Here is a 12,109-nt window from a genome sequence, read left to right on the forward strand (position 1 = left end):
GCCTGAACGCTTCATCTGCAAACGTGTTAATGACGAGAGGCAGCAGCTTCGTCACGTTTGCACCGTCTGCTCTGCAGCACAAACAGCTCCAACAACCACAACTGAACCAGACGAGTCAAAGCCAAGAGACGAGCTGAGAACGAGAGAATGTGTTTGGTGTGCTTTTACTACTTTTACTGAAAATGTTTGTATATAAAAGGGCAAAACAAAGAGTGGGATTAAGGATTCAGATGACTTTGTTGGACGGTGCAGGGTCAGCTGATTCTGACTGATGACGTGTGTTTGAGCTGCACACAGGTGGACGTACCTGCTCCTGCTCCTCTCTGTGAGCGACGCTCCTCTCCTCGCCCTGCCGGCCCTGCAGCAGCTGCTGGAAGCTCACCAGTTTGGCCTTCAGGAGCTCCAGTTTGGAGGAGAGCAGCTCCGCCGCCTCCTGCTGGGAGGCCACAGCTCCCAGTTCCTCCTGCTGCTGGCTGAGCGCCGACAGGCTGCTGACCTTCTGCTCGATCTCCAGGAACATCTCCTGCACACACACGCACGCACGCACGCACACGCACGCACACATGCGCACACACACATGACATTAAAGTGGTGAATGGTCAGCCGCGGTGTGTTTGCCCACAGAGCTTCTGTGACGGGCTTGAGCTCTGAAACTTTAATGGAGGCTCGAGTTGCACGGTGAGGTCAGCGAGGAGTGCATCCTGGGAGGAAAACAGCAGCCGGAGCTTCTAGTGAGGACGCGACGATGACGGCGGTGACGCTGCTGAGGCTGAATCCTGCACATCCACGACCACACCAGGATTTAACCTGTGCACCAACTTTAAACACTGATCTCATTAAATGTTGATGTTTAAGATGTTTCATGAGAGCACGTGATCCTTCATGGGATCCAAAAACATGAAACACTAAACATTCAGACTGTCACCTGAGATATTTGGTTTGATTTCATGCATTTTATTATGTTATGAAGTATTTTTATTTCATTCCTCATTCTATCTTTTATTCTCGTTATCAAGTGGATTTATTCTTTACATTCGTTCTTCATCCCTGTCTGAAAGGTGACTATAGATAAAGTTTCTTATCGTTGCAAAGCGTTGGTGAGCACGCTGGGTTAATGTTTAGTGATGGTTAGTCTTCACTCTCCAGCTGTTTAGTCTGAACCGATGGTCGGACGCTTTCAAGGAAACTTCAGAGGTCATGAACTATTAATTCACGTTGACATTTTAATTAAATCACATCTTCTTTTGAAGATATTGTGAAAGTACACGACGCGCACAGCGTCTGACAGGAAAGACAAACAGACGGCGGGAGAACAGATGGTGTTAAAGGTCAGAGTTCATTTAAAGGCTGAATAACTGATAAAACAAGTTCAACTAAAGCTTGTTCAGACTTCAGACGTCAGTGAGAGGCAGTTTGCCTGTTTGTGGTTTGGGATGTAAATAGAGTCTGTTGACACCTGTGGACTCTGGACTGCACACCTGGAATAATCATTGACTCATGATGATCAATTCAATTCAAAAGCTGCCCGAAAAGTAAATAAGCAACAACAACATCATGAAATTTATTCCGTTTTAGCTTCTCATTTTTTTAATAAAAGGTATAGAAAAAACATTTTCATGATCATGTTGAGATCTTTCACTTCACTTAAAAAAAGAGTCCAGCCCACAGAGCAGCAGCGGGAGCTCTGATTGGTCGTTCAGACGTTCACGTGACGCGCAAGTTTACAGCTGTGACTGCACAAACTGACCTCAGATCTGTGACATCCAGCTGCTGGAGGAAGCTACCAGACAGACTGACACTGACTGAACGCTCCCTGCTGACGACCTCTGACCCCTTCACACACAGGCGGCTGAACCTCTCACATCACGAGTGAGACGCGGGAGAAGAAAACCAGTTTCAAAGTGCAGCTGACCTTTGCTTTGGGGCTTTTCATGAACTTGTCACAGAGAAAATAAGAAAAGTCACACTGAAAAAGCTCAAACGTGACCTGAAGCTGAAGTAAATCTGTGAAACTTCGTGTTTGTGGAGTTTGAACCTGCTTCATGCTGAGCTTCATTTAACTGCAGCTGAAACGGCAAAGCGTGTGAAAGTATTCACTGCTCAGCCTCACGTGACTCACTTCAAACACTGTGCAGACGTCTAGACGTCTTTGGAGCTGATAATCCTGGGAGTGACCTGTTCGCTGATGGGCGGGGCTTACCTGGCAGGTGAGGAGCTGCTGCTCCACGCTGTCCTGCGTGGCCGACAACTCGCCAGCTGACAGGCTCCTCTGGGCCTCCTGCAGCCACATCTCCAGCTGGCCGGCCCTCTCCAGGCACACATGGAGGACACCTCCGCTGGGGCGGGGCCCAGGTGGGGACGCAGCTGACCGGGGCTCCTCCGGGGCCTGCTACACAAACACAACACACCTGGCTGAACCTCTGTGCTGCTGCAAGTGACAGGCAGAGGGGAGAGAGGCGGAGGAGGGGAGCTGAGGTGACACTGGAGCTGAAGCTGACTCCACCTGAACAGGTTGCAGCTCTAATATTGACTTAACAGCTGACTTTCACTCCACTCTCCTTCCTCCGCCCGGCTCTCTCTCTTTCTCTGCCTCTCTGCTCCACCCACCTGTGGCAGACACCACTTCCTGGAGTGGCGGCCGGGCTCCAGTGACAGCGGCTCTTTATCACGGACGAGCCAGAGAGGAGGAAAACAGGCCGCCGGCTGCGGGGGCGGAGCTGAGTCAGCAGCAACACAAACACTGAACACTTCCTCCTCAAACTGTCTGCAGCTGTCAATCACCCGATCTTTATCCAATCAGAACGTCATCCCTCGGTTTAAACGCTCTTTTATTCTGCTCCTCTTTGGCCTTTTTTTTTGACCCCTGCTTCCCTTTCAGAGTGGATTACGAACGTTTTGCACAGAGCAAGTTCAAACTCACAAAGAGTGCAGTGACTTCCTTTGATCGCTGAGCTCTGAGCTGAAAGCAGCCTGAGACTGCTGTGGATTTGATGCAGGAGGTGAACACCAAGAGTCAACAAAGCTGCTTTCAATGAAAATCTGACTCAACCATTCATGAGGCTTTGATGCTGCGTCAGTCCTCTGCTCGTCAGAGACTATTCTTGATAAACGTCGGCCTCAGATGAGTAATACAGAAAGAATAATGCTCAGACCTCTGAGGGTAATTTGGCCCTTCCCTTCTGAGTTATGCAGGGCTGCAAAACAACATCAATAAAAATAACGCAACATGTTGTTTAACAATGGAAACCTCAAGTATGATCAGGTTATCAGAGTCAAAGTTCAATATCAAACCGTGTGCATGTATGAGTGAACAGAGTGAGAGCATGAATTCACAAATGGACTCTGACTGAATACAAGCTCACAAGTAGAGAAGCAAAGTGTAAAAAATGCAGGTGAACCAGACACAGCATTCATCAGGGCTGAGGGAGGTTCGCATCAAACTGCAAGTTGTATTACAGGTCAAACAAAATCAGCCAACAGGTGGCCGTGATCCTGTGACGAGTCCACCAGTGAGTCATTCATGTGCTGTTAGGAGGACGGTGCGTCATGCTGGAACCAGTGCAGTGAGTGTGGGTCTTATTTGCTTACCAGGGCCGCTGCAGGACCCTCGGCGTCGCTGCGTGTGCAGGAGGGGGCGGCTGCAGGTTCCGAGGCCTCGGCCGGCTCTGCTGGCGTCACGCTGGCTTTGGGATGTGAGTGTGCGGCAGCGACGGCTGCTGTTCCTGTGGGAGGTTTCACCGACGCTGGCAAACCGCCATCCGCCTCACTGCCCTCTGCCCTCACAGCTGTAAAGCCTGTCACTTCCTCTCTAGGTGTGCGTGAGTCCTGTGTGCAGCTTGCAGGTGTGTGCGTGCTGTGTGTGTGTACTATGTGTGTCTTCAGCCCCTCTGGGTCATCCCCCCTCCATGCAAGCCCCCTCTGTCCCTTCATGAGCTCCTGACACAGAGAAAGAGAGACGGAGGAGTGGATCACTCATACGGTTTATTTGTCTTTGTGCTCTGGTTTGTGGACAGAATGGAAAGACAGAAGTGGAACGAGGTACAGGTACAGCACATGCCACGACACCTGAGACATCTCAGTGATGCTGCTTCCAGGTGAAAACCTTGTATCTCCAAAAAAATGGCACATTGTTGTGTTCTTAGTGCTCTTAAAGTGACACTAAATCCTGCACAGCAGCAGGTGAGATCATCTTCTGATCATCTGAGTTCCTAATAGACTTAAAGTAAATTTGGAGATACGTGGTTTTCACCCGCCAACAGTCGCGTGTTAATCAGTAATCAGGTCAAACCAGTGCATTTTCATGGCCGACAGTCGTCTTAGAAAAGCTCATTTCTAATTTTTCTTCTGGAAATACAAACAGCAGATGCATGAAAGCAAGCGAACAGTTTATTCTAACAGATGAGCAAACGAAAGGCCAAGAATCAAATACTTTAAACCAGCGTTCCCTCTATGATACATTATAAAACATGGTTCACAAACACGTCTGAGTACACTTTGCCTTTTAGAAAAACATGTCAGTATTAAGGTCCATGCAGGAGCTCAAACCCGTCCACCCCGCAGGCTAAACACTACCAGTCAGACAATGTGCTGAGTCATCTCGGCGGCGATGAATCGGCAGAATTAAGCTGAGGATAGCAGTCCTTCATGTAAACACAAATAAACTTGGAAAAGTCCATCTTTGGCACACGTCTGATCTGACGTCCTGTCCTCCGTTTTATTTGTCCTGATGCAACAAACACTGATTAAGAGTTCAACGTAAACAAAACGTCCACAGCTCTGACCCGCTGGAGGACAACATCTGAAAATCTCTGCCATGTAAATGCACTGAGGGTTGAGAGTGAGACGCCTCTAGAGGAACCTGGAGGTCTAGGCTCGGTGCTCGAGCGTTTCAGGCGCTCTAGACGTGGTTCTGGGAGAGTGAGTGTTCTACGTTTGGTTCTAGAAGCTGTTCTGAGTTTAGTTGTAGGAAAAGTCAAAAGCAAGTTTCAGATCTTCTCCGAGATTCCAGAGGAAGTCGTGAAATCACAGCTGGATTCTAGAAGAAGTTCTACAGTCGGATCTACAAGAAGTTAACATGGGTTCTAGTAAGCAGAAATGGGAGTTCTAGGTTAGGTTCTAGAAGACGTGGGGAGTTCACTGCAGCTGGACTCCACAGCTCCCTCTACAGGCCACATGAAGCTCTAGATCTGAGTGCAGAAGAAGAGGTTTTGGACTGTGGTCTGGGACCTTGATTCCAGCAGACACAGGGAGGTCTGAGATTGAATCAGGAGGAAATGGGGTTCTACAGGAAGCCTTGTTTCTACAGGACACTGGTGGTCTGTGGTTGGACCTCGAAGACTCTGGGTGATCTTCAGTAAGCTGTAGAAGAAATCTGCCTCTAGAAAAACTCAAGGGCTTCTAGAAGAAGTTAGGTTTCTAAGGTTTTATTCAGCACATGGTTCTACAAGAAGCTAGAAGTTCAACGCTCAGGTCAAGAGGAAGTGAGAAGTTCTAGGTCTAGGAGACTACACATTTCTGCGAGGCTCCCTGGTCGGATTTGGAGACCTTTACGGTGGAGGCCGTGTTTACCATGCGGTCAGGCAGCGACTGAGTTCTGACTGTGCCCGGCGCTTTTGATAAAGCTTCAGGTGAACTTGCTTCTGTGGTGTCAGTGGTGCCCTGAACATCCTAAAGAAACATGAGCAGGTTAGAAGATCAGTCAGGTCAGTCAGTTACAAACACCCCTCACCTGGTCTGCAGAGTTACCAGGACAAGGACTCACACAGTTACTGATACACTCCGTTACTGCATTACAGTACACAGTGTTACTCACATCTTTGTGTTATGTTATCTTGTATTAGCTGCTGTGTTGAAACACAAAATCAATGGCTCTTATTGGCAGTTTTCAATATGTATTCATTCTTATTGAAGGATTTGCCAAAAATACCAAAGTTGGCCTGAGAAAAACAAACAAATAAAACCTATAATTCAGATTAATTAAGTGATGAGGCTTGTGATACAAATGCAATGAAAAGACAAAAACCAACAATGTATGATTCCTGACTTTCCTCTCCCGTCCGGCTGTCCTGTGAGGCCTGCTGACTCCTTCTGAAGTCTTTAAAACTGGGTCACGTACTGACCTTTTTCAAAAAGGTCAAGTTGTTTCTTAAACAGATTAACACTGGAGCTTATAGCAAACACACAGGAGTCCACAGTGCTGGTTTTAAAGACTTTTTACCTCGTCTACAGACCAGAATCTGTGACTCTGCAGGCTAACAACAGGAAGAACAGATGCAATACCTTTATTAACATTTCTGTTGGATTACAAGCAAACACACAATCAAGAGGGTACCTGGACTGAATCCTAACAAGGTCACACCTGAGCGAGGCGGAGCGTGCTCAGCTCCCAGACGCTCTTCACACCTGAGACTTTTATCACCCAGGCACAGTTTGCACTTCTTTTCCCTTTCAGCCGCACATTAGAAACAATGGGAACAGTTCGACGACATGAAGGCTGTCGTCTCCACCGTCTCACCTGCTGAGCTACACCTGTGCACTCACGACTGCAGGACTGGGTAGCTTTCACTAGCACGCAGCTAAGCCGGAGAAGTTGGAAAGAAACGGAAACAGTGCAAATGTGTCGGGAGTTTCTTTTATTGTTTTGACAAAGGGAACAGAAAAATAAATTTTAACAGCAAATGAGTGTTTGAAAATGGAACAAAATAAGCGATTAATTGAGCTTCAACAAAAAAGTAATCTGAGTACTCTGACGCCTTATCTTCTAACGGTTCATGGTAATGAGTGCACATTGTGGCTCACTGGTGTGCTTTTAAATCAAATAAGAGGCTTTGGAAACACAGAGAACACATGTTAGTAGATCCATTCATTGTTGGTTTTGGTCTTTTGATTGACTTGGACAGACTCATCCTACTGAAAACAAGCTGAGCATTAATCATTGATCAACAGGAGCCAATGACGTTGGTCAACAGTGTGGACGCTTGAGTTACCTGTGTGTCCTCTCCTGTCTGCTCGGTGCTTCGTCCAGCAGAAGCTTCGGCCTCTTCTGGGACAACCGTCGCTTCCTGACACCGACAATGACAAAGAAACAGTCAACACAGCGAAACGTCAAAGGGCTGAGAGAGAGAACACTGCTGATAACCTCTGACAGAATTCAGCCATGTGTGGTGCTGCCACACTAAGTACAAACACTGTGCAACACTGCCCTCTAGAGGAAGAACAAAGACACAGACGTGCAGGGAGTCTGAAGCATGAACAGGAAACTGTGCTGACTGAGGAGATGTGATAGGGATCAGGGGTGGCTTAGAAGCAACAACCAGCTCGTATAGAAGCAGGTAGATGGCAGCAGGGGGTGAGGGACTCATTGCCAGTAGAGATGGAGAGCAGAGTGACCCAGGTCAAAAAAGGTCAGATCTTACTCATATTTATCTTAATGCGTTTGATCTGAACTGCATTGTTGGGATTTATTGCACTGGGATCAGTCATACAGTATGAGGCGTATTATCAGCCTAAAAGGACATTTTCCTGTAATTTGTTCTAACAGTCCTCTTGGCTGGCAGAGTGGTAAACACCTCCCACCCTCGCTGTGCAGCTGACCTCGGGTCACAGGGAGCTCTGAGGGAAAAGAGGCGACTAAAAGGACTAACAAAGACAGAAAATGGATGAAAGGTTTTTCCACGGCGGCTCTCGGTCTTTGTTACCTCTGGAGAAGCGCCCAGGAGAGCATCCCAGAGCCACCATAAAACACCTCCTCCACCTTCTTCCACTCTCTGCTCCTCACTCCCTTTTCTCTCTGTGGCTTCTCCAGCCTGGAGCTCGCCTTGATGCTCCCGCTGCTGACACGGAAACACCATGTGCAGAGTCACACGGGCTGGTCGAACGTGCATCTGGGACACGGAGCTGCGAGCTGCTGCTGCTTTTCAATGTCAGGGTTACCTTTTTAAACTAACTGAACTGAACACTATATGGCCAAAGGAAGTGGACACCTCTACTGATGATTGAGTTCAGGTGTTTCAGCCATACCTGCTTCTAGAAGGTGCAGAAAATCCAGCACATGGCCACGAAATCTCTACAGACATTTAGATTTTAGAACGAGTGTAAAGAGCTCAGTGACTTTAAACATGGTGCTGTCACAGGTCACACTGATCAGCTTCTGAATTTTATAAAACCTAGATCTTCCCAGTCATCTCGTACAAAGAAGCAACAACGGCTCAACAACGGCGGGTAAAAATCTGCGGCGTCTCATCAGAGTCACAGACTGCCTCTGGAAGTGACATCAGAACATGAACTGTGTGTTGGGAGTTTCATGAAACGGGTTTCTGTGGCCTCACAACAGCATGTGCACTGCCAAGCGTCGGCTGAAGTGGCGTAAAGCACATCACAGGTGGACGTCTTCATGGTGATTAATCACACACAGCCTGACGGATGAACCTGGCTTGGCCGATGCCACGAGAACACAATGCCACAATGCAGAGCACCTTCTGTAACGTTTGGTGGGGGAGGCCAACTGGGGCCAACTTAGTGAAAACAGTTTGGGGAAGGCCCTTTGTTGCTCCAGCCACATGCACACAGCCAGGTCTATACAGACGAGGCTGGACAGGATGACTGCGAGCCAGGCCGCCTCGTCCAACATCAGGGCCTGACCTCACAAACGCGAGTGGACAGCCTTCACGGAGGAGTGGTGGCTGTTACAGGGGAGGGGGTGGGACATATTAAAGGCCATGGTTTTAGAATGGGATGTCCAAAAAGCTCATGTGTGATGGTCAGGTGTCCACTGACTTTTGGCCATACAGGGGATGTTTTCCAGCCCCTCTAAGCTCAGAAAGAGGGGGTGTCTCTGTTTGTTGAATACTGGATATTATAATATCTTGTTCACTGATTTCAATGAAATGTTTGACTTTAGATCAAGGAAAGAGTAAATTATCCGACCTCAGTATCATTTATAAAATATCTGATCTCTTCCTGATTGTGAAGCTTCGACAGCGACACCTGCAGGTGAAGGCAGGTGGTGTGAGGTGGTGGTGGAGGGCAGAGGAGGACGGCTCCTGCTGACCTCCTTACATCAGTTTACTGTACTTCATGGGTTTATGCTAATCTATTACTGGCCAAACCACGTGAAATGATGCTTCAATGGAAGACGTCCTCCCTCACCAGTCTACAGCCAGAATCCAATATTTGATATTTTCTCTCCACGAGAAGTTCACTAAGACGCTGTGTGGGTTCAGACAGATTGTCCAGAGCACATGGTGAGTGCAGCTGCAGAGGTGAACATCAGGCCAGATTTTGCTGGATGTCAACTGTCTTCCTGCCAATGAGTGCACAGCCAACCACAACCTTAAGCTCGATGTCCCACTGTCTGCACTTTCAACAGTAAGCACTGAACTCTCAATCACTTACAAATGTTGTACTTTGAAGCATGCAGGGATGAAACACATCGGGAATAAGTTAGATAACGTTGTTAATGACACTTGGAGGAATGGCTAAGCACGCATGTTAGAACAAACCACGCTTCACACAAATCATAAAAGAGGCACCTTTCAGACTACAGTGAGTATTTGATCTTCAAAACATCATTCAGTGACGGTCATTTCACGTAAATGTGAGAACAATAAGGGATGACGTCACCCCCCTTAACCTACATCGGTGTTCAAGACCAGCAGGGCTCTCGGCTTCCTTACCTGAGCGCTGTCAGGTGTCCAGGACTTCCTCTGTTCAGGTGAGGCCTGTTCCACGGTCAGCAGCATGGCTCCGGATCTCCTCAGGACATCTGCTTCAACGTGGGCGATTCTGATTTGGCCCTGCTCTGCGTCTTCCTTCTGAGAGGCGGCACAACGCTCAGGTTTTAATCATGTGACTGTTTCGTGTTTTCTAAGCTGCATAATCTTGACAATATAGAATTTTAAGTTTTACTACTTTAACTACTGCTGCGGTCATTGAACTTCAAATGAGAAGTGTGAATCAACACAAAGATAAAGCCGTGAAGCAAACTCACCTCAGCCTCCACTGAAGTGGATGTTAGGAGCTGAGGCCCAGAGGTCGTCTGCTGGGCTGACGGAGCTTTGGCTGGGATCGGCGTCGGAGGCAGCTGGATGAACAGAGCGGGGACCTTCTGCAAGAAGAGGAAAGCCGAAGGTTAAGTGAAGGTCGCTTCTAGTTTAAGTATCTGTCTGTCTGTCTGTCTGTCTGTCTGTCTGTCTGTCTGTCTGTCTGACTGACTGACTGACTGACTGACTGACTGACTGACTGACTGACTGACTGTCTGTCTGTCTGTCTGTCTGTCTGTCTGTCTGTCTGTCTGTCTGTCTGTCTGTCTGTCTGACTGACTGACTGACTGACTGACTGACTGACTGACTGACTGACTGACTGACTGACTGACTGACTGACTGACTGACTGACTGACTGACCTTCTCCAGTTCCAGCAGCAGAGACTGGAGCTGGTCCACTACAGTGAAGACAATTAGAGTGTCTTCAGCCTTGTCGGGAAGACAAAGACCTGGTTTACACTTCTGGATCTCAGCCACAGTCCTCCTCATGGACTGGATCCTCTGCTCAACAGCCTGGACAGAGAAACACTCATTCACAAACACTGTAACACCACTGTGTTTTTAATCTTCATGTATGCTGCGTGAAACATGACAATGCTGCCATCTTGGCCTGGACTCCCTTGAGACAGAGGTTTGGGATCTCAAAGGGACTCACCTGGGTAAATGAAGCTACCACCGATGAAAAAGATGCTTCCTTCCCTCCTTCACCACGTCTTACCTTGAGGCTTTCTTCTCTGGGGCTGGGGAAAGTCTCTGGAGACGATAATAAGGTCTTGATCTCAGCCACGTCGTTCTCCATCCGCCGGACCTCACTCTCAATGGCTTCCAGCTCCTAGACAGTAAGAGATCAATCAGTATTCATGAAACAAACATTTGAAGAGAGTTGCGCTGACAGACACACAGTAAATAACATCTACTAAGCAGTTCAGTGATCTGAGACTCACGGCAGCGGCGTGCTCCAGCTGAGACAGAGGAGCGGTGAAGCTGTCTTGAACATTGGCCACTTGGCGATCGGCTTCGATCAGCTGTTCCTGGAGAGCTGTGATGTCACAAACCGACGACATTTCCTTCAGGACTGAGCTGAAGCCCTGCAGCGTCTTTCGGATCTGGACTGAGTCATCCAACACCATCTGCAACACGAGACAGACAGTTGTTTCTGCTGACAGATGTGCTGAGATTCACTGAGGATCCATCACTGATTCTGGACTGAAATGCACATTAAAGCAAAGTGCTACACAGAGAGAGTGGACTGACCACAGATCAGTGAACCGACCTGCAGAGCGTGAACGTGGCTGCTCAGACATTTAGCGGTGGTGTAGGTGCAGGGGGCAGCGAGCCAGGACTGAGCCTCGGCCATCCAGCTGGTCGAGCTGTTGATCATCTCCTTATGCTCCTGAAGCCACGTATGAATCTGACCACAAACGATAACGAGTTCAGAAACTTCATCAAGAAACCGAAGCGACTGTGTGAACACTGCTGATGGTGACCAGCCATGACAGACGTTCAAACGTTCCTTTAACTAGTGACATTATCAAAATCTGAACGGCAGAAGTCAGATGGCTTTGACTCAGAAGTCATTAAACACAGGCAGCCTCAGACGTGAGCCTCAGACGTGAGACGATGACTGACGTCTGCTCACCTTGCTGATCAGGGTGGTCCTCTGCTCCGCCTGTTTGGCCAGCTGCGAGTGGAGCTGCTGGACCTCCACCAGTCTCTCAGTGAGGGTCAGCGCCTCCTCTGGCCTCTCCAAGTCCTGCATGTCCACCTCCAGCGCCGCGAGACACGAGTGCCACACGTCCAGCTCGTCCCACACACGCTGAGTGCGTACACGCACGCACGCACACGCACGCGCGCGCACGCACACACACACACACACACACACACACACACACACACACACACACACACACACACACACACACACACACACACACACACACACACACACACACACACACACACACACACACACACACACACACACACACACAATGACTACTGATGATTTACTCAGCGGTGACACTAAACTCTGGGTGGACATTATAACAGAAACACCTGAAATCTAACCT

The 12,109-nt window shown here is 48.5% G+C and overlaps 1 protein-coding gene across 1 annotated transcript in view; it reads right to left on the reverse strand.

The window, feature by feature from the left end:
- syne2b (spectrin repeat containing, nuclear envelope 2b) overlaps window positions 1-12,109 on the reverse strand; it is a 105,034-nt gene that overhangs the window by 40,759 nt on the left and 52,166 nt on the right. Inside the window, 12 exon segments of the mRNA XM_070978598.1 lie at window positions 351-523; window positions 2,201-2,386; window positions 3,589-3,936; window positions 5,509-5,667; window positions 6,987-7,061; window positions 9,675-9,812; window positions 9,989-10,105; window positions 10,401-10,553; window positions 10,759-10,872; window positions 10,985-11,170; window positions 11,314-11,451; window positions 11,680-11,856. Of these exon segments, the coding sequence (XP_070834699.1) occupies window positions 351-523; window positions 2,201-2,386; window positions 3,589-3,936; window positions 5,509-5,667; window positions 6,987-7,061; window positions 9,675-9,812; window positions 9,989-10,105; window positions 10,401-10,553; window positions 10,759-10,872; window positions 10,985-11,170; window positions 11,314-11,451; window positions 11,680-11,856 (1,964 nt within the window).

Source organism: Chaetodon trifascialis, chromosome 14 (genome assembly GCF_039877785.1).
Source record: "Chaetodon trifascialis isolate fChaTrf1 chromosome 14, fChaTrf1.hap1, whole genome shotgun sequence".
Taxonomy (NCBI): domain Eukaryota; kingdom Metazoa; phylum Chordata; class Actinopteri; order Chaetodontiformes; family Chaetodontidae; genus Chaetodon; species Chaetodon trifascialis.